Source organism: Loxodonta africana, chromosome 19 (genome assembly GCF_030014295.1).
Source record: "Loxodonta africana isolate mLoxAfr1 chromosome 19, mLoxAfr1.hap2, whole genome shotgun sequence".
Taxonomy (NCBI): domain Eukaryota; kingdom Metazoa; phylum Chordata; class Mammalia; order Proboscidea; family Elephantidae; genus Loxodonta; species Loxodonta africana.
The window spans coordinates 57,535,836-57,557,846 of record NC_087360.1 but is presented as its reverse complement, the minus strand read 5'-3'; the positions used below and the strand labels follow the sequence as shown (position 1 = coordinate 57,557,846).

The window sequence follows — 22,011 nt, the reverse complement described above, 5'->3', positions numbered from 1 at the left end:
GAATCATATACACCAGTGATTCTTAAACTGTAGTGTGCATCCAAATTACCTGGAGGATTGTTAAAACACAGATTGCTGGGCCCCACCCCCGAGCTTCTGATTCCATTGGTCTGGGGTGGGGGCTCAAGAATTTCCATTTCTTACAAGTTCCCAGGTGGTGCTTATGCTTCCGGTCCAGGAACCACTGTTTGGAAACTGCTGCCATATGCCAATTTGAGGATAGGGGTTACTTCTTGGGAGGGAGCGGAATAGGACTGGGTGGGATATAGAGGGGCTTCAACTATCTATGTCATGTTTCTATGTTTTAAGAAGACCCGAAACAAATGATACAATGTTATTTGACAAAGCTGAATGGGTGTTCATTATCTTACTCTCTGTTTTCCCCTGTGCTTGAAATTTTTCAGGAAAGAAAAGAGTCCCTGTTTGCTGTGTAGAGAATGGATTGGAAAAGAGAAAGAAGTGGAGACCACTTAGGAAACTGTTGCGAGAGCCCAGGTGAGAGATGATGGTGACCTAGACCGGGGTGGCGGCAGCAAGGAAGGAGAGGAGTGAACAGATTTGAGAAGTCTTTTCCTATAGGGTCACTATGAGTCAGAATCGACTGGAAGGCAATGGGTTTGGGTTTTTTTGTTGTTGTTGGGTGATTAGGACTCCCTGGGTGGTCCAGACATGCTTAGCTGCTACCCAAAAGGTTGGAGGTTCGCATTAACCCATAGGTACTTTGAAAGAAAGATCTAGTGGTCTTCTTCCGGAAAAATCAGCCATTGAAAACCCTATGAGGCACAGTTTACTCTGACACACCTGGGGTTGCCATGAGTTGAAATCGACTTGACACCATCTGGATTGAGGCTCTTTTTTTTTTTTTTTATAAGGCAGGGCTCAACAAACTGCAGCTCTCAGGCCAGCTACAGCCTACTACCCATTTTTATGTGGCCTGTGAGCTGAGAATGCTTTTTACTTTTTTAAATGTTGGAAAAAAGAGTCAAAAAAAATGTAATATTTTTGTGACATGTGGAAATTATATGAAATTCAAATCTTGGTGGCCATAAAGAAAGTGTTATCGGGACACAGCTCACTCATTTGTTTATGTATCTTCCGGGGCTGCTTTCACACCACCATGACAGAATTGGATAACAGCAAGGATGGTATGTGGCAGCCTCATCACTTTGCACTGCTGCTCAGCACACCACCAGTCACACTGACTCAGTTATAACTCAGTTAGACTCTTGACCCACAGAGCCTATACATTTACTGTCTGGCCCTTTACAGAAAATGGTTGCCAATGCCTGACCTAAGGCGTAAGTTGAGATGTACTTGTTCACTTTCAGTAGCGTGAAGGAGAGACGGTGATTATTGTATCCGTTATTTTAAGAGCACCTTTTTTTTTTTTTTTCTAAGACTAGGGACCCCTGGTGGTGCAGTGGTTAAAAGCTATGGCTGCCAATCAAAAGGTCAGCAGTTCGAGTCCACCAGCCACTTCTTGGAAACCCTGTGGGGTAGTTCTGCTCTGTCCTATAGGCTCGCTATGAGTTGAAATCGACTTGACAGCAACAGATTTGGTCTTATTTAAAAGTTGGGCCCAGGTGAGAGAAGTCTGAGGGGTAATAGCCTTTGTCATTGTTTCAGCTGAAGTTCCTGAAGATGACAGGAGGGAATGGGAGAGAAAGATATGGGCCTGGAATCTGTATGGGCCGGGTGAGCCACCAGCCATCCTGAATGTGGACGGGTATGACGGTCAGTTTAAGAAAATAAAGGATGTTGAGTGAAGCTGAAGCAGTTCACTTGGACCAGGGTTTACCCAGCCCTGTTAATGACAGCAGGGATAAGCAAAGTAGCATTTTCTTTTATTAATGAAGAAAAACTAAAGTTTTCTCATTTAAGAAAGCAATACGGCTGCGTTGGCCTGTTCCCAGCAGCCTCATTGGCTTTAGTGACCAGGATAGAGTTGAAATTGACTGAGATTGAGAACATTGAAGAGAGCAGATTTTGGCAGAAAGATAAGAACTTGAGCTTAGGAAATATATATATATATATTTTTTAACTTTTATTGAGCTTCAAGTGAACGTTTACAAATCAAGTCAGTCTGTCACATATAAGTTTACATACATCTTACTCCATACTCCCACTTGCTCTCCCCCTAATGAGTCAGCCCTTCCAGTCTCTCCTTTCATGACAATTTTGCCAGCTTTAGGAAATATTTTTGTTATATTTTTAAAATTGAAATATAAGTCATATACCTGTAAAATTCACCATTTTAAAGAGTAGAATTCAGTGGTTTTTAATATATTCACAAGGTCATGCAGCCATCACTCTCTGATTCCAGAACATTTTCATCCCCACAAAAAGAAACCCCATATGCATCAACAGTCACCCCCAATCTGCCCTCTCCTCAGCCCTAGGCAACCACTGATCCACTTTCTATTTCTAAGGATTTGCCTGTTCTGGATGTTTCACGTGAATGGGATCATACAACACGTGGCCTTTTGTGTCTGGCTTCTTTCATTTAGCATAATGTTTTCAAGATTCATCTATGTTGTGGCATGTGTCAGAGCTACATTCCTTTTATGGCTAAGTAATATTCCATCGTGTAGCTACGCCATGTTTTGTTTAACCGTTCATCTGTTGATGGATATTTATTTCCCCTATTTAGCTATTATGAACAATGCTGCTATGAACATTTCTGTACAAGATTTTTTGTGGACATGTATCTTCAATCCTCTGGGATGTGTACCTAGAAGTGGAATTTCTGAATTATATATATAGTAATTCTGTGTTTAACCTGGATTTTCCAGAGCAGCAGTACCATTTTACATTCCCATCAGCGATAAGTGAGGGGTCCTATTTTTCTACGTCCTCATCAGCACTTGTTATTATTTATTATTTTGTTTTTGTCTTTTAATTTTATAGCCATCTTTGTGGATGTGAAGTGGTATCTCATTGTGGTTTTGATTTTCATTTCCCTGGTGGTGTAATGGTAAAGTGCTCGGCTGCTGACTGAAAGGTTAGCAGTTCGAATCCACCAGCTGCTCTGAGGGGAGAAAAGACCTGGCAATCTGCTTCCTTAAAGATGACAGCCTAGGAAACCATATGGGGCAGTTCTACCCTGTCATGTAGGGTCACTATGAGTCAGGATCAGCATCGATGGCACACCACAACAACAGTAACTAATGATGTTGAGCATCCTTTCATGTGCTTGTTGGCAATTTATGTATCTTCTTTGAAGAAATGTCTGGTCAATTCCTTTTCCCATTATTTTTAAATAATATTTTATTGTGCCCATTTTTTGATTGGATTGTTTATTGTTGAGAGGAAATATTAATTTTGAGTTGTCTGTCAGACATCCAGATAGAGGTGCCAAGGAGGCAGGTGCTGAGTTCTGAGAAGAGGCCTGGATTGAATATATACATTTGGGAACCAGCAGCATATGGGAATGTAGCCATGACACTGGGTGAGAGCTAGTGTAGTTCAAAAGAGAAGAGGGCCAAGGTCTGAACCCTGGTGCACGTCAGCATTTAGAGTCAGAGAGATGTGAAGGACCCAACCAAGGAGTCTGAGAAGGAGCTGCCAGAGAGTGCGGTATCCTGGAAACCAAGTAAAGGAGGAGGGAAGGAGTGATTCACCATGCCAGGTGCTGCTGATGTCGTTGTGTGTGCTATTGGGTTGATTTTCATAGCAACCCTATGTGACAGAATAGAACTGCCTCATAGGGCTTCCTAGGCTCTAATCTTTATGGGGGCAGATGGCCAGGTATTTCTCCTGCGGAGCCACTGGGCAGGTTCGAGCCACTAATCTTTCACTTAAAAGCTGAACTCTTAACCATTGCACCACCAGGGCTCCTTAATATTGCTGGCAGGTCAAGTAAAACCAAGATTGCAAATTGACTAGTTAGTGATGTGGAGGTCACTGGTGGTGACCTTGATAATGAGTTTTTGGTAGAGTAGCAGTGAGTTCAAGAGAATGGGAGGAAAGAAATGGAGATTATGAGTATAGATACTTTTTAAAGGAATTTTGCTGAAAAGGGAAGAGAGAAATTGGGTCCTAGAATTGGAAAAGTAGGGTAAAATAATGGGAGAGATGATGGCATACTTGCAATGGTTTAGTAGAGAAGGAAGATTCCTGATTCAGGGGCAGAGGAGAGGATATCGGGAGCAGTTTTGAGTGGGCATGAAGGGAAGGGCCTAGCACACAGGCACAGGGCTGGCCTGGGCTGAGAGCTCAGCCACTTGGTCCATAGAAACAGGAGAGAAGGTGGAGTGTGCAGGAAACTGGGAGGTAGTGTTGGGAGCTTGTGGAAATTCTTTTGAGTGCTTCTACTATTTTTTTTTTCCCCCAACAAAATAAGAAAGAACATCATTGGCTAAGAGTAAGGGTAGAGAAGCAGGTAATAGAAGTTTGAAGAAAGAGGGTGTCCTCGCCCAGTCAGCCTAAGGCCTCTGCAAAGAGGGAGTCCACACACCAGTGGAACTCAGGGATGTCTCAATCAAAGAAAAAGATAGAGTTATTATAGAATTTTGGGGAAGGGTGGGTTTAGGCAAAATTGAAATGAAGCCATATTTGGATAGGCTCAGAGCTGCGTGTAAAGGAGCCATTACCCATTTGGGCTACAAAGTAGACCATCCCCCAAGGGTCCTGTTTCCCTGGAAACTACAAGGTTAAGGTAGATGTGCAGTATTCTCTCCAGAAACCCTTTATCTGAAGTTCCGCACCTGGTTTGGAAATCAAGGCTGCTTCTCTGTGTCTTAGATCCTCCAGACAAGAGGAGGGTATTTTATTCTTACTGATAGCATTTCAAACAGCGAAATTTCTGATAGTCTGTGGTTTTAGAGAGCAAAGGAAGCAGCCATCATTCAAAGAAGGGGGTTGTCATGACACTTCATAGCCTCAGCAGATCCTTAGGAGAAATACTGTTTCCTGTTAACCTTGGAGCTGGCTTTATCGCCGTCTGTTATCCCAGCTCGATGAACAGGGAGAAGGTATGAAATAGTTGTCTTCTCTTGGTTTCTCTCCTGGCTGGCTGCTTCTCATGCTTCAGTCTCAGCGGTATGTCACAGTTTCAGAGAGGTCTTGTGTGACTGCCTCATCCAGTTAGTTCCCTATCCTGCTAGTCTCTATCCTTGAACTCTCATCATGATTATATAATGATAAACTTTTTATTATCTGTTTATTTTGTCTTCTGCACTAGATTTCCTACTAAGTTCCCAGAGAATAAGAACCTCATCTGTTTTTTTCACTAATGTATTCCCATTGCAGGGCTGGCCACAGAGTAGCTACTTAACACACATTGAATAAGTGAATGGCCAGAAGGTAGCAGTCCAGGGAGAGGGAGCAGATTGGGACCAACAAGAGGCTGGTGAGAGGTGGGCATCTGAGACCAGATGAGCTGACAGGGCTTCAGCATGGAGGCCAGGTTATGTAAGACGACCCTGAGGCTTCAAGAGCACAAGGGCCATCCAGGCATTTAGGAGGGCCCTGGGGAAGGGGACCATTTGGATTATTGAGGTCTGTCTGTTTGCAGAGTTGTAATTTTTATTTAACAAAACCTTTTTTTTTTTCGGTACTTTGTGGCAGAATGCTTTCAAACACTGACTGGTTAGTCTGAATGGAGACCTGAGCTGGGAGAAGGAAGACACTCCTGAAGGTGAGCCAGCCCCTGACATCACAGGTCTCCCTGACACACGAGCACAGTGGCAGCTCTGTCATTACTAGACATTATTCAGGAGCCCTGGTGGCGCAACAGTTAAGTGCTCGGCTACTAAATAAAAGGTTGGCGGTTCAAAACAACCCAGCAGCTCTGTGGGAGAAAGACCTGGCAGCCTGCTCCCCTAAATGTTACAGCCTACAAAACTCAGTGGGACAGTTCTTCTCTGTCACATGGGGTAGCTATGAGTCGAAAATTGACTCAGCAACCCACAATAGCAACAACAACAAGACATTACTAGACCATGCATCCAACTGGTGTGGCCATATCCGCCATCACGGTATTGATACACTTCCGTTCTAGTTCGTAAGTAGCCTTGGCCAAGCACCCTGAGTGACAAACACCTGCAGTCCAGGCTCCTCCCCATGCCTCCCACCGTCCTGACCCCTGCACCACTCAACAGCTAAGCCAGTAATGCCTGGCTCTGCGGTGGCCTCCAGGACCGGCTCCAGCACTAGAGCCAGAGTGCTTTTGGATCGGCAAGTGTCTGTGCCTTTTCAGTGGTTAAGTATTCGGAGCATCACTTTTGAATCATCTTCTCTCCAGTCTCACCACCATTGTTCCAGCTCACGTATTCATCAGCTCTTATCCTGGCTTATTGCCAGGGCCTCCTAACCGGTCTCCCAGCCTCAGTCTCTTCCACCCCAAATCCATCTTTCACACCAGTGAAAAGTAGCCTTTGCTTGTTAAAGACCTTGAGTAGCTTTTGAGTTCAGTGGTAGAATTCTCGCCTTCCATGTGGGAGACCTGAGTTCTGTCCCTGGCCGGTGTACCTTGTGTGCAGCCACCACCCATCTGTCAGCACAGGCTTGTGGGTTGTTGTGATGCTGAATAGGTTTCAGTGAGACTTCCAGACTAAGATGGACTAGGAAGCAAGGCAGTCTACTTCCAAAAATCAGCCCCTGAAAACTCTGGAGTACAGTTCTACTCTGACACACATGGGGTCTCCATGAGCTGGAATTGGCTTGACGGCAACTGTTTTGTTTGTTTTTTTAACATATGCCTTCTTGTTTCACTTTTCTGTTTTAGGAAATTGTAGAAGATACCAACATGGAAGAGAAACCCCAGGAGAGTAAAAAGGGCGCCACCCACAGAGAAGTCCCGCCGGCAGTGGTGCTGCTGCTCGGGATGGCGCTCATGAACGCACTCCTCTACCTCTGCCTGGATCAATTCTTTATTTCCCGCCTACGTTCCACCGTGGACCCCAGCCACTGCCCCTTTGGTTCCTTCAGAATCGGACAGATGAAAAACTGCTCACCATGGCTGTCCTGTGAGGAGCTGAGAACAGAAGTGAGGCAGTTAAAACGCGTTGGGGAAGGCGCCGTGAAGAGAGTGAGTCTGCTTTGTTCTACATCACCATCAGCACGCACGTAGGGTGGCCCTTGGGGAAAGCGAGCTGTCTCGTTGTGTCTTAAGAGCCATAAAAGTATTTCTACCCTCTAGTCCAATAATCTCACACCGGGGAATTTATCCTGATAAAATAATCCAGAGGAAGGAAACAAGCTAAAGACATAAAGGAGTACTTTGCTTTGTGATTTATAGCAACAGAAAACTAGGAAGAGTAATTATGGAGGAATATTTAATCAAATTATGGCCCAACCACTTGACGGAATGTTCTGCAGCCATTAAGTATAGTTAGGAACCCCATGGAGCAACATAAAAAAAAAAAAAAAAAACTTAGAATGAGAGGTGAAAAAAGCAACTAAAGGTGGCCAGAGAAAAACCCCACCACCACACAGTTCATGACCACAAACCTCAGGTGTGCACTCAGGACAGCCTGGCAGTGCTACTTGATTCCCTTACTGAGTGCTCTTTCCCCTCCTCTGAGACAGATATTGCCGCAAACATCCCACACAGTGCCCCCTGCTCCAGTCTTAGTTAATGACCTCAGTTCCTAAGTTATTCAGAAAACTTCAGCCACCAGAAGGGAATCTTCTCATCTTCCCACCACCAGCTCAATAAACCTACCAGCTCAGGGATTGACCCTTGCCTTCTCATGACCTCACTCTTGATGACAACTCCTCATCATTCAGGGGTCAGCTCAGTATCACTTTTCTAAGAGGCTTCCCCTGATCCTGATCTAAACCTCACCCCTCGTGACCTGCCTTTCTATACTCATCTTGTTTGTTTGTCTCATAAACGTAAGTTCTGCAGGGGCATGGAAGGTGTGTCCTCAGCCTCTAGCCCAGCACCATAGGGTACATCTTAGGGGGTGTAAGACAAAGGCTCCTTAGTTGAATCCTTATATAAAATAAAATATTGGTCTCACTTTGTTGGTTTCCTTAGTATATAAACACACTCCCTCTCCCGTCTCTCCCAAACCATGTATTTTTGGTTTGTGTTTGAGATTGCCAGGGCCATTGTGTCCTTTGCCTGGAGTAACATGCAACATTGCCAACCAAAACTGTGCAGATTGGTTTGTGAAAGGCAGAATGACCTATTGCTTCTTTCCTTCCTGTCTTTTAACTATAAAAGCCGTGTGTACAATTCAAATATTCAGTAGGAGGTACCAAAATATTTGGTACACAGTAAAAGTTCCTGGCCCTCTCTCTTGCTCTCTCCATCCCCAACCCTCTTCCCTAGGGATAACAGATGGGGATTCATCCCTTTAGATTTTTAAACCTGAGATTACATGGAAAAAGCCAGATACATAACTCCCCTAACCATCTCGAGGGCAGTCGTACCCACGTCTCAGGTGGCTGCCCATTTTCTAAAACATAGATCTGGGACGGTGGTACAAATGAGCAAGAAGATCACGGTGGCATCTGTTCTTCCCAAGGCAGAAGGTCCAGCCACACCATGTGGAGAACCACGGCATGATTTAGGTCGCAGCTCACTTTGATCTGGGTGAGCAGAAGGCAGCGTGGCCAATGTGCCACTGCTTGTGCTTCCAACACAGTCTGTTTCCGTGTTCCCGGCCCGAGATAATCGCCAATGGCTGTTCAGGACTAGAGTTTTTACGGTTGAGTGTTTTTTTTTTTTTTTACTTTTTTATTATTGTGGTAAAAATATATACAACAAAATGTATGCCATCTCTCAACGATTTCTACATGTACTATTCAATGAAATTGATTACACTCTTTAAGTCCTGCAGTTGTTCTCACTATCCTTTTCCAAGTCATTTCACCACCTGTAATGTAAACAGCGTGCCCTCTAAGCAAAAATGTCCCATTTCCTCCCCCCTTCCACCTCCGGTAACTATTAATAATTTTTGGTCATGTAAGTGGGATCATATGGTATTTGTCCTTTTGTGACTGACCGATGTCCCTCAGCAGGATGTTTTCAAGGCTCGTCCACACTGAGGCATCAGGAGTTCATTTCTCTTACGGCTGAGTAGTATTCCTTTGTGTGTATAGACCACGTTTTGTTCGCAGTTGGGTGTTTTTTTCTTTAAAATTGAACTATAGGACATTAAAATCGCTAAAATTTGGGTTGGATCCTGTCAGAAGAATGGATTTGATTCTTTTATATTACTTTGTAGCCCTCTACTTTATATAACCTTTAGAAGGATGTTACAAATCTATATCAATGGTGACAGCTCTCTGGAGGGCAGATGCTATATAAATTGTATATTTAAAAGATGCACTAATGTAACAGTGTCTGCTTCTCAGCCTCCTTTGCTGGATGTGCCTCCTCATCTCTCTAAATCTTGAACATTTCTTTTCCACCTGTGCTTGCCCCAGGTGACCTTGTCCAACCTCATGGCTTTATCTGTAGCCGAAACCTCTCCACTGAACACCAGAGCTTTCTATCCAACTGCCTATCCCACATCTCCACTTAGATATCTGCAAGGCTTCTCAAAGTTAGCTTGTCCAGATCTTCCCCCACAGGGTCCGCTCTTCCTGCTCCCTTCCCTATCTCAATGAATGGCAGCTCTGTCAGTCCAGTTGCTCAGGCCGCTGAGGCTGGTATCCTTGACTTCTCTCTTTCTCGCACATCCGCGTTCAGTCCACCAGCAAATTATTTTGTCTGTACACGTGAAATAGATCCAGATTTTGACCTTTCCTAACGCTTCCACCAGCACCCCCCCATCCAACCCACCATCCTCTTGTACCTCCTGTTCTTTCTACCTGAGGTGTCATTCCCCAGGTTGTCACATGGCTCATTGCCTCACCTCCTTCAGGTTCTTGCTCAGACATCACCTCTGCGAGAACTTCCCTGAACCTGTTGGAACCTACAAACCCTTTCCTGCTTTGTTTTTATCCAAAGCACATTTTACCTTCCAATATACTTTATAAATTTCTTATATATTTTATTTATTGTCTTCTATGCTAGAATGTAAACTCCATGGGGGTAGGGATTTACATCAGTTTTTTTTTAACTGACATAAATACTTGTTAAATTAAGGCAGATTTGATTATGCCCAAAAACCCAGTGCCATCGAGTATACAGCAGTTAAATTCTTCGTACTACAAAAGACCACATAAACTAATTATTTTCTATATCTTTTGCACATTTATTATAAGGATTACATGGGTAATATATAAAGAGTTTCTAGAAATCAATTAGCACAAGGCAAACATCCCTATAGAGGGCAATGAACAGGCTTTCCCCAGAAGAAATAGGGAAGTGCCAATTACAATGCCAAGGCACAGCCTCATTAGTAATCAGGGACATACAAATTGGAATAATGTAAGATGTTTTTCATCCACCAGATTTGCACAAATTACAAAGATTAATAACATCTAGCGGCACAGTGATTAAGAGCTCGTCTGCTAACCAAAAGGTCAGCAGTTTGAATCCACCGCTGCTCCTTGGAAACCCTATGGGGCAGTTCTACTCTGTCCTTTAGGGTTGATATGAGTTGGATTTGGTATTTAGTGTGACTAAGAATGAGGTTCTCTCCTACAACACTGGTAAAAGTGTATATTGGCACAGGCTTTCAGAGGGCAATGGTGGCAGTATATATTTTTCATTCAGTGACCCATCTACTTAGCTTATAGGATACTTGCATATGTACACAGAGATGTCAGTATCAGGTTCTTCATTATAGTATTGTTTTTAATAAGAAAAAAGGGAAATAATTTAAATATCCATCAAGTCTTTAAAAATAGATCACATAAGATCTTATTAAAGGTCTTTACAAAATCTATGGAACTACACAGTAACTTAAGAGAAAAAAATTAATCTGCTATGACAGTATCCATTCCAAATTTTGTATATTTTTATTATACTTTAAAGAAAAAAGACTATCATCTGTAAAGCCTTAATAAAGGTATAGCAGCATAGCTAGTATCCCCTTACTTTGAAATATTATACAGCTTTTAAAAACAATGACCTAGATCGATCGGTCTGTCTGTCTGTGTGTCTATACAGGAAGGATTTCTAAGACATCAGTAAAATGAAGAAAGCAAGTTGCAATTTGATATGTAATAATCCCATTTATGTAAAAGCAGACCAAAAGGCTATTTTGTGAGTGTACCTTAATGCATGAAAGACACGGAGAATGTTCTGGGAGGGTACCAACCAGCAGTTAACAAAGGCTTCCTTCACGTCAGGAAGCAACTTGGGGAGAGAATCTACCCTATATCATTCTGTATTTGGATTTTTACCAAGAAAAGTATTCATGGATTAATTTGACAATTAAAAAAGTAAAATATATTAACGTTTCTCTGCAAATCAGAGAGTTCTTGAAAGTGTTATGAAGCCACTTAAGTTAGAGATTGCAGGGAAATGACTAAAACAATCTTTGAGTTATAGAGACTTAACATTGGAGGTTTCAAATATTTGTAGGTGATCCCAAAAGCTAATAATACTCAATAATCTTTCTTTGATCTGAGGCACAAAAATGAATCCAACGTAAGCGAGGGTTAGAGAGGAGGTCCCATGGCCAGTGGATGAGCAGCTGCCATTATTTATTGCTGACTGTACAGTACCAGCTTCCCTAAAGCAATCTGCCAGCCCTGGTGGTGACCGCAAAGAGGAAGGTCTAAGGAAGTGAGGGATGCTAACCCGAAATAAGACTTGTGGATGCGTCAAATAACAAATTCAGTGCGGATCTATGGAGAGACTGTATTCAATATGGAAATAAGAAAAAGCTACTCATGACACTTGTAGTGGATGTTATAGTCAGATGAAAATGACTTTTAATAGAAACTGTGATCCACAGTGAAATTTCTCTTGAGAGGGTCTTGAAAGATTTCTCTTTTGGAAATTAAGGGTCGACTGTAGTTACCTGGGTTTTATCCTAATGGACCCTCCCTTCTTAGATCCAGAAGAAACCTTCAGAGTCCTCTAGCCCCCCTCTATTTTATAGAATATTTTTTAGTTCTTTTTAAAAAATGTTTTTAATTGTAAAAGTAATATATGTCAATTATAGAAAATTTGGAAAAACACCAAAAGGATGAATAAAAAAAAAATGACCTGGAATATCACCACATAAAGACAACAAAAGTTTTAGCATATTTCCTTCTGTTTCTGTGCAATTCATTTTTGTCCTGTTTTATGCAGTTGGAACAGTATTGTGTAAACAGTTTTGTATCCTTTTTAGTTTATAACATTACTTTTATCTATTATGAACTCTATAAGTATATGCATTTTGATCCCCACATAATACTTCCTGCCATAACTTAATGACTTCTTATTTTTTGATGGATGGGTAGGTCCCAGTTTACGCTTTTTATAAATTATGCCTTATTTTTATTCCTAGATCTTTTGATGTATTTCACATTATTGCCTTCAATAGATTTAGGTGTTAAAGGCTTTTGATAAATAATGTCAAAAATTGCCTTCCATGACCATAGCCTTTATTTTAATGAGGAAGAAGCGAAAGCCCAGGGAGACACAACGCAGCTCACTGAGGGAAAAGCCAGCTGGGGCAGGGGTTTCCTGACTTCCAAGCTTATTTTCTGTCTGTCATCTTCTGCCTTCCCTCTTAGATTCTTTCCTTAATTACTCTGCTGCCTGCAAACCTTCTGTTAGCTGAATACTCGGACGGACAGGTCTAGTGCACGTGTAGCATTTCAACTCCTGCTTTTATAGGTGGAGTGGCGCAGTGGTTAAGAGCTTGGCTGCTAACCAAAAGGTCAGAAGTTCAAATCCACCAGCTGCTCCTTGGAAACCCTATGGGGCAGTTCTACTGTGTCCTATAGGGTTGCTATGTAAAGACCACGCAGGCATGTGAAAACCTTTCCTTGCATAGAAATGTTTCCATTTATAGCTTACAATGCTGCTTTTTAAAATCAGTAATATTGTAATGTCTCATGGTCTGGGCTCGACTCGCTTATGGAGGCTTTTGGGATCTAAACTCACTCCCTTGTCCAGTCTTGTCCCCATCCTTGTTCCTTTCCCCATCCTTTGTGCTGCGGCAATTTGGAACTGGCAGTGTTTTGGCAGCTCCATGTCCACGCTGCAATTCCTGATCATTCTTTAAAGACCAACTTCCAGGAGCCACTCCCCCAACCACAGTCAGTCCCTCTCCCCCTTCTCCTGCCCTGAGCCTTTACACACGGATGTGACACTTTCCACGCTGAATGTCTAGTGTTTGGTCATAGTCAGTCTTTGTACCTAGACCAAGAGGAACTCTAGGGATAGATCTGTGTTTCGTTCATCTCTGTATCCTCTGCACCACATCTGGCCCCTAGGAGACATCTATGGAGTTGCTTCTTGGCTCACTCCTTTAGGTGGAAGTTTCCAGTCTGACGTTCTCCTGTGGCTTTGTTTCAGGTCTTCCTGTCTGAGTGGAAGGAACGCAAAGTTGCTCTCTCGCGGCTCACTAGTCTGGAGATGAAGGATGATTTCCTCCACGGCCTGCAGATGCTGAAATCTCTGCAGAGTAAGCATGTCGTCACGCTGCTCGGTTACTGTGAGGATGACAACACTATCCTTACCGAATACCACCCGTTAGGTTCCTTGAGCAACCTGGAAGAAACCCTAAACCTTTCCAAGTATCAACATGTGAACACCTGGCAAAACAGGCTGCAGCTGGCCATGGACTACGTGGGCATCATTAATTATCTGCACAACAGCCCCCTGGGCACGCTGGTCATGTGCGACTCCAATGACCTGCCCAAGACGCTCTCCCAGTACCTACTGACAAGTAACTTCAGCATCGTGGCCAATGACCTGGACGCCTTGCCCCTGGTGAACCACAGCTCTAGGACATTTGTGAAGTGCGGCCACAGGGAACTTCACGGGGATTTTGTGGCCCCAGAGCAGCTGTGGCCCTACGGAGAGGACCTGCCTTTTCATGACGACCTCATGCCTTCATACGACGAGAAGATCGACATCTGGAAGATTCCGGACGTCTCCAGTTTCCTTCTGGGGCATGTTGAAGGCAGTGATATGGTTCGATTCCATTTGTTTGAGATTCATAAGGCATGTAAGAGCAAGACTTCTGCAGAAAGACCTACTGCTCAGGATGTCCTGGACATTTATCAGAAGGTTTTGAACTTGCTTCGAGATACTGTCACAACTCAGACAAGAGAAATGCTGTAAAAACCTGTCCAGTCTGTGAAGGGTGGCATTGAAGGCTGGAATGCAATAGTCAAAGCAGTTCTACTCTGATGTGGAGTTTTTTGCTTGGGTTTAGTGTTTGGTGGTTATTTTGCAATTTTGCCATGTGGTTCTTTGTCTACATCCACATTCACCTTTGAGTGTATTCTACTACGGGCTGAAGTTCCTAAGCAAGAGCAAAACCACAATTGATTTACATAAATCTGGCTTCACATTTCTAACTGCGATTGCCGTCTGATGGAGATGCAAAGAAGCCTTGAATCTGACCAGGTATTTGAAAGAAGTGACAAAGGTGTAGCCACAAAGAGGTGTCACCTAACTTAATCACTGGGGTGCAGTGGTTAAGAGCTATGGCTGCTAACCAAAAGGTCGGCAGTTTGAATCCTTGGAAACCCTACGGGGCAGTTCTACTCTGTCTTAAAGGGTCGCTGTGAGTCGCAATCAACTCGACAGCAGTGGGTTTGGTTTTGGGTTTTGGAAGAAGTGTTATTTAGAGAAGGTTTTAAAATGGCAGTATATTAAAGAAACATACAGTAGTTGTCCAGAGAACATTTTCCCCCTAATTTTTTAAATGGTAATCCACATATGGCATCACCGGATTATTCATGGTGTGTTTCAGTGAAGTTGTCTTTACCACTGGAAGTGATTGCTCGGTGAAGCTTCTTTCCAAGGAGCGAAAGCAGAGCTGTAATAGAAATCTCCTTAAAATTTTGAATGGATAGGAACAGAAATATTTAGAACAGCAATTATGAGGGAAATTATCTGCGTTGCTGCCTTGTGGAATTCTCATCTACCTTCCAGCTGAGTGTTCTGTGTCCAAAATTAATTGTTGTGAACCTTTTACCCCACCAAGTGTCACTAATTGCTGGCAAGTGTTAAACCTGTCCACTTGGATGGCATGATTGAATCTTTCAAAAGCTCTTTCTTCAGAGTAGCAGCTGAGGCTGCTTATAAACAGGAAAAACCTTGTGGAATTTGGTTCCTTGGATTGGAGGTTTAGGGTGATAGTTTCATGGGACATCCCAGTTAATTGGCCTAATAACATGGTCAGTGCTTCTGTTCTACCTCCTAGTTTCTTATGTAGTGCCTGGAGTCTTAAAAGCTTGCAAATGGCTACCCAAAGTACAACAATTGGTTTCTATTTGCCTGGAGCAACAGAGGAAGAAGGAGAGTCAGGAATAAGACGAGAAATAGAATGTGAGGCTAATTGCCTCCATGAACAACTGCCCCCTTTGTCATGAGACCAACTGGATGGTGCCCAGCCTACTACTACTGAACATATTGATCCAAGATTCCGTAGAAGAATCCTAATCAAAAGGGTGAAAATGCAGAACAGAATTTCAAATTCTCATGGGATCTAGCCTTTCTAGAGCCATAGGGGCTGGATGAACCCCTGAAACTATTGCCCTGAGATAATCTTTAAATCTTAAACCAAAAATATCCCCTGAAGTCTTCTTAAAACCAAACAATAGTCTAGCTTAACTAGTAAAAAATGTCTGCCTTGAGCTTTATGCTCTTTTAAGAGCTACCTATATGGGATCAAAGTGACAAGAGCAACTAGAAAGATTAGATAGGAACCTTAGGGGTACTTCAAAATCAACTGAAATCATGGGGAGCTAGGCCCCACACCCCAGTCTCTGATTCAGTGGGTCAGGTGTGGGGCCTGAGAATTTGCATTTCTTAACAGATTCCCAGGTGATGCTGATGCTGCTGGTTTGGGGACCACATTCCGTGAACCACTGCCCTTAACTGTCAAGAAGGAGGGAACCACAGGGAGTAGGAATAGGGCACTGTTAGCAGTTTTATCCACCATTCTTCCGTCTGCGGTTGATTCGGGTGTATGGCTGATTAGAGAATACGCTGTCATTTTTTGTTGTAAAAACTCTGCCACACCCCACTACAAACAAAACAAAAACCTGTTGTCGTTGAGTCGATTCTGACTCTTAGTGACCCTGTGGGACAGAGTAGAACTGCCCCATAGGGTTCCCAAGTAGTGACTGGTAGATTCGAACTGCAGACCTTTTGGTTAGCAGCTGAGCCCTTAACCACTGCGCCACCAGGTCTCCACACCCCACTAGGATGGATGTAATAAAAAAGACAACAATAAGAAGTGTTGGCAAGGTTGGGGAGCAATTGGAGCCATTATGTATTGCCCCTGGGAATGTAAAATGGGGCAGCCACTTTGGAATACAGTCTGGCAGTTCCTCAGATGGTTACACGTAGTTATGTGTGACCCAGAAATTTCACTCCTAGGCATATATAGACCAAAGAGAATTGAAGACATATGTTCAAACAAAAACTCGTACACAGGTCTTCATAGCAGTGTTATTTATAATAGCCAAAATAGTGGAAACAGCTCAAATGCCCGTCACCTGATGAATGGAGAAACAAAATGTGGTATATCCATACAGTGGTTTATTATTCGGTAATAAAAGAGATGAAGTGCTAATACATGCCATGACATGGATGAACCTCAAAAACGTCATACTAAGTAAAAGAAACCAGTCACAAAAGGCCACATGTTGTATGATTCCATTTACATGAAATGTCCAGAATAGACAAATCCATAGCAACAAGGTAGATTACTGGTTACTACAGACTGGGGAGGGGGCGGATAGGGTCTGCTCATGGGTATGGAGTTTCTTTCGGGGAGGGTGATGAAAATGTTCTGAAATTATATGGGGGTGATGGTTGCACAATGCTGGAAATAACACTAAAAATGACTGAATTGTATTTTATGTAAATGATGTGACCTTTATGTAAATTATATCTCAATAAAGCTGTTATTTAAAAAAAAAAAATCTTCGCCACAAGGCACTGCATCCCTTATGACCCTTTCCGCTCGGCACAGGCAGTTACTCTGTGGAGTTGTTGATTTGATATTAGGCTATTCATGTAATTCTTGTTTGAGGGTTTTCTTTAGCAGGCATACTTTTCATTGGCACAAAGTTTGGTTTTAAAATTGACAATATGGCTAAAATAAACAGCACAGTGCTGGGGAAAGGGCACTGTCTAGCTAGGAGGCAAGAGAGGTCTCTTGCCTGAGTTATAATCCCAGCTCTGCCACTCATTAATTTATGGCCTCAGATGCGTCTGATCTCTAAAATGAGAGAGTTGGGGGAGTAATTTGCAAGCTCCTCTGTGTGTCTCTGAGTTTTCTTTGGTACTTTGTAATGCCAACGCGAGACATCAAACAGTTCCTTTGCCTGTTGGGGTTCAATCTTTAGCTTGAGCTTGGACATAATTCAATATCAGCAGAACTGCAACCTCCTAAAAGAAGTTTTACTAAAACCTAGATGGCAAAATTCATTGCCCATAGATCACAACAGAGGGTCCCAGACAGAGCTGGAGAAAAATGTAGAACAAAATTCTTACTCAAAAAGAAAGACCAGATTTGTTGGCCTGACAGAGTCTGGAGAAACCTGAGAGTATGGCCCCTGGAAACTCTTTCAGCTCAGTAATGAAGTCACTCCTGAGGTTCACCCTTCAGCTGAAGATTGGACAGGCCCATAAAACAAAATGAGACTAAAGGGGCACACCAGCCCTGGGGCAAGGACTAGAAGGCAGGAGGGAACAGGAAAGCTGGTAATAGGAAACCCAGGGTTGAGAAGGGAGAGTGTTGACATGTCATGGGGTTGTTAACCAATGACATAAAACAATATGTATACTGTTTGATGAGAAACTAGTTTGTTCTGTAAACCTTCATCTAAAGTACAATAAAAAAAAAGAAGGAAAAAAAGAAAATTCATTGCCCATAGCTGTTGGCTCACATTCAGCAGATACATCTATAATCAGAGGAGCCAGGTGAGGTAAGCCATTCTCAAAGCTTTGGCAAGGAGCCCATGCTTTCTCCCTGGTTACCTTATTCCAAGTGTTAAAAAAAAAAATCCATCACCACCAGGTGGTTTATAATGTGCTTTTACATGATCTCATGAGATACTACAAGTACTCCAAGCCACTGGGGCCTTTAACCCATTGCTGTGGAAATGAGTCCAACCCGTGGTGACCCTCTTCTGTTACAGAGTAGGACTGCTCCATAGGATTTTCTTGGCTGTAATCTTTATGGAAGCAGATTGCCAGGCCTTTCTTCTGCAGCACCATGAGGTAGATTTGAACAGAAGCTTTAGTAGTGGAGTGTAAACCTTTTGTGCTACCCAGGGATGGGGGCTCTAGCCAACCGTTAATGGTTCAGCAAAGACAGAATACCTGGCAGTTATTCCTAAAATGAGGCACATAGAGGTAGGGGCGGTGGCAGGACAGTATAGGGCCAGCATCACTTTGCCCTTAGATTACAGCAAAGACAATCTTTCTGCCTCCATCCTCACAACTTCTGATTCATTCTTTATATTGCAGCCAGAGGCATGCCTCTTAAGACTTTTTTTTTCCCCACCAGCAAAGAAGTTGTCAGAAAATTTTATTTTTAGATGAGGAACCAATGTTAAGACTGGGAAGCAGCTCTTTGAAAGAAGTGTGTATGTGTTGGAATTATTTAGTATAGACCCTCTTGGAAAGGGGATTCTCATAGCCTCCATTCTGGGCCAAGGGGCACCATCAGTGTGGTGAGGTTTGAAAAGGAAAAGCCTTTGTTCGAATGGAAAGACTTAGAAAGGAAGGATTACAGACGTTTAAATCTCAAGGAAAGGAGGTGCAAATATTTGAGCATCCATCCTGTGCCCCCACACTGTTCTAGGCTCTGAAGATGCATCACTGGGCAGGTTCGTGGTAGTCATGAATGCTGCTTACCAAATATCTCCAGTCTCCCCACTTGCAGCACATACCGGATCAGGGTTCCCTGTCTCCTTGGTCACATGGGGCCACATGACTTGCTTTGCCAGTGAAATGTGAGGGAAGTCACAGATATCTGTTCCAGGCAGGAGCTTTAAAAACCAGTGTGTGACTTGTTACATGGTCTTACCACTGCTTCAGTGATGGCGGAAGCTTCAGTTGACGTGAAGCAGTGGACACGCAGAGTTAAGCAAGAAGTAAACTTTTCTTGGGATAAGCCGTGGGGCTGTTTGTTAGTGCAGCACATCAAACAGAGAAGGTTTCTCTCTCTCTCTCTCTCTTTTTTTGTGTTTTAGGTGAAAGTTTACAGCTCAAGCTAGTTCCTCGTATGAAAATTTATACACACATTGTTATGTGACCCTAGTTGCTCTCCCTATATAATGTGACAGCACACTCCCCCTTTCCACCTCATATTTCCTATGTCCATTCATCCAGCTCCTGTCCCCTTCTGCCTTCTCATCTCTGGACAGGAGCTGCCCATTTAGTCTCATTTATCCACTTGAACTAAGAAGCTCATTCTTCACGAGTATCATTTTATGTCTTATAGTCCAGTCTATTCTCTGTCTGAAGATTTGACTTTGGGAATGGTTTTAGTTCTCGATTAACAGAGAGTCCGGCAGCCATGCCTTCTGGGCTTCCTCCAGCCTCAGTCAGACCATTAAGTCTGGTCTTTTTACTAGAATTTGAGTTCTGCATCCAACTTTTTTCCCGCTCCATCAGGGACTCTCTTTTGTGTTCCTTGTCAGGGCAGTCATTGGTAATAGCCAGAAACCATCTAGTTCTTCTGTGAACAGAGAAGGTTCTTGCCCTCTGGAAAAAAAACCTTACCTTCATGGAGCTTACATTCTAGTGCAAGGAAAGCAGATAGAAAAATATACATTATAACATCAGGTTGGGGTGAATACAAAGAGCCTCTGAGTGGTGCAAATGGTTAAGTGCTCGACTACTAGTTGAAAAGATGACAACTGGAACCCACCCAGAGGTGCCTTGGAAGACAGGCCTGGCTATCTGCTTCCAAAAGGTCACAGCCTTGAAAACCCTGTGGTTGCCATGAGTCTGAATCAACTGGAAGGCAACTAACAACAAAGGGGTGAAAACAATGAAGAAAAAAAAAGCAGATAAAGCAAGATAAGGAAATAGGGAATGAAGAAGTGCTAGTTTTAGACAGAGTTGTTGAGGAAGGCCTCCTTGATGGAGGTAACACTTGAGCTGAGACTTGAATGAAGTGCGAGTGAGCCATGAGGGTATCTGAGAGGAGGAAAGGTGCTCTGGGTAGAGGGAACAGCGCGTGCAGAACAACAAGGCAGGAACTCCAGGGTCTCCTGGGCACAGAGGTCTGTGACAATGATGAAAACGCCGTCCTCAAAGAAGGAAGAGAGAAGGGCACATTCATCCACTGACTGCCATGGCCTGAGCCAGAGCTGGGCTAGAGCAGGCCACTGCTGTGTGGATCAACAGTAGCTGTTGGACAGCAGAGAAGTAGTTAACAATGGCCTTGGCACACTGCTCAGACACCAGTTTCCTCCCACTCCTGGGATTTTGAATGAGGTGGAGGGCAAAAAGGAAAGAGGGAGTAACTAAATTTCTTCCTGACATTCTGGAATGGGTGGCTTCTTGTATTTGAGAAAAATCATGTGACCTAACTTGAGCTCATGAAGTAGTTCATGGTCATTACTTCCCTGAAAATTATTCCCTACCTTAAAACTCATCAACAGCTTCCTAATGGCTTTAGGAAGAAGCCTAAACTCAACTCCGGCAAGCTCACCCCCTGTCACCTCTCTCTTTTCACAGAATTCTGCTCCAGTCACACTGGTTTTCTTTCAGTTCCTTCACCAAGCTGTGCTTTCTCTAAGCCTTTGCGAATGCTGTTCCCTCTGCTAGGAACACTCTTCTTCCTCTCTTCTTTTGGCTAACATCCCTCAGGTTAGGGCTTCGAACGAGTTCTGCCTCGTTCAGTTCACTCAATTTAAGTGGTAAAACATTGCCAGTTGAAGCCCCCCGTGAGGCTGAGCCTCTTAACATTCTGCTCCTTCCCTACCCCCAACCATTATTTGAAGTTAGTGTTTATCTCTCCATGTGAGTCTTTATACTTTAATTGCAGGTGTGTATATCCCTAAAGAGGGATATACACACCGGTAACCCTGGTGGCATAGTGGTTAAGTGCTATGGCTGCCAACCAAAAGGTCCGCGGTTCAAATCCGCCAGGTGCTCCTTGGAAACTCTACGGGGCAGTTCTACTCTGTCCTATAGGGTCACTATGAGTTGGAATCGACTCGATGGCAATGGGTTTTTTTTTTTCTCCCTAAAGAAGTCCCTGGGTGGAGCAAACAGTTAAGCACTGGGCTATACTAACCTGAAAGGTAGAAAGGCCCAGTGGTCTGCGTCCAAAAGGTCACAGCCATGAAAACCCTGTGGAGCACAGTACTACTCTGAAACACTTGGGGTTGCTATAAGTCGGAATCGACTCCCTAACAACTAGTTTGGACTTTTTTTGTTTGTTTATATATCCCTAAAGAATATATATGATTGTTTTACTTGGTTTTAAACTGTATATAAACGTTATTTCAAAGGTAGTTTGCAACTTGCGTTTTCCCCTCAGCCTTATTTTTGAGATCTGTCCATGTTGAAACATGTAGCCCTAGTTCATTCTTAACTGCTGTATGTTAAAAATAATCAAAACACATAGAAATTAAAATGTAGGGTTTATTCCGAGCAGTCATTCTATATGCAAGTAGGGAGATCATTTCTGTCAAAAATGAACAATTCAGAACACCATCAACAGATTGCTATGCAGTCAGTTTGCAAATTGGGCAGCACATCATTACCCAGTAAATCCATACTTTGAATAATTAGGATTTTTAAAGCACTTATATAATGTTATCAAGAACTTTGAACAAAATTTCTGATCGGTTGTTGTGATGGTTAAGGTTGTGTGTCTACTTGGCTGGGCCATGATTCTTAGTAGTTTGGCAGCAATGTAATGATGAAATTTGGCAGTTATGTAATGATGTAATTTGGCAGTTAGGTAATGATAAAGTTATCCTCCATTTTGTGATATAATGTAATCACCTCCA

The 22,011-nt window shown here is 43.0% G+C and overlaps 1 protein-coding gene across 5 annotated transcripts in view; it reads left to right on the top strand.

Annotated features, from left to right (window-relative positions):
* The window catches only part of POMK (protein O-mannose kinase), a 29,232-nt gene extending 10,282 nt beyond the window's left edge, over positions 1-18,950 (top strand). For 3 of the 5 annotated variants that reach the window (XM_023551064.2, XM_010592415.3, XM_064272764.1), the window contains exons 2-5: positions 405-495; positions 5,569-5,638; positions 6,728-7,030; positions 13,364-18,950. In XM_023551064.2, coding sequence (XP_023406832.1) covers positions 6,749-7,030; positions 13,364-14,134 — 1,053 coding nt within the window. In that variant the 5' untranslated portion in view covers positions 405-495; positions 5,569-5,638; positions 6,728-6,748 and the 3' untranslated portion in view covers positions 14,135-18,950. Of the gene's footprint in view, positions 1-404; positions 496-1,398; positions 1,584-1,626; positions 1,727-5,568; positions 5,639-6,727; positions 7,031-13,363 lie in introns of all 5 variants that reach the window. The other 2 variants (XM_023551065.2, XM_064272765.1) reach the window with 2 other exon arrangements.
* The last annotated feature ends 3,061 nt before the right edge of the window (positions 18,951-22,011 follow it).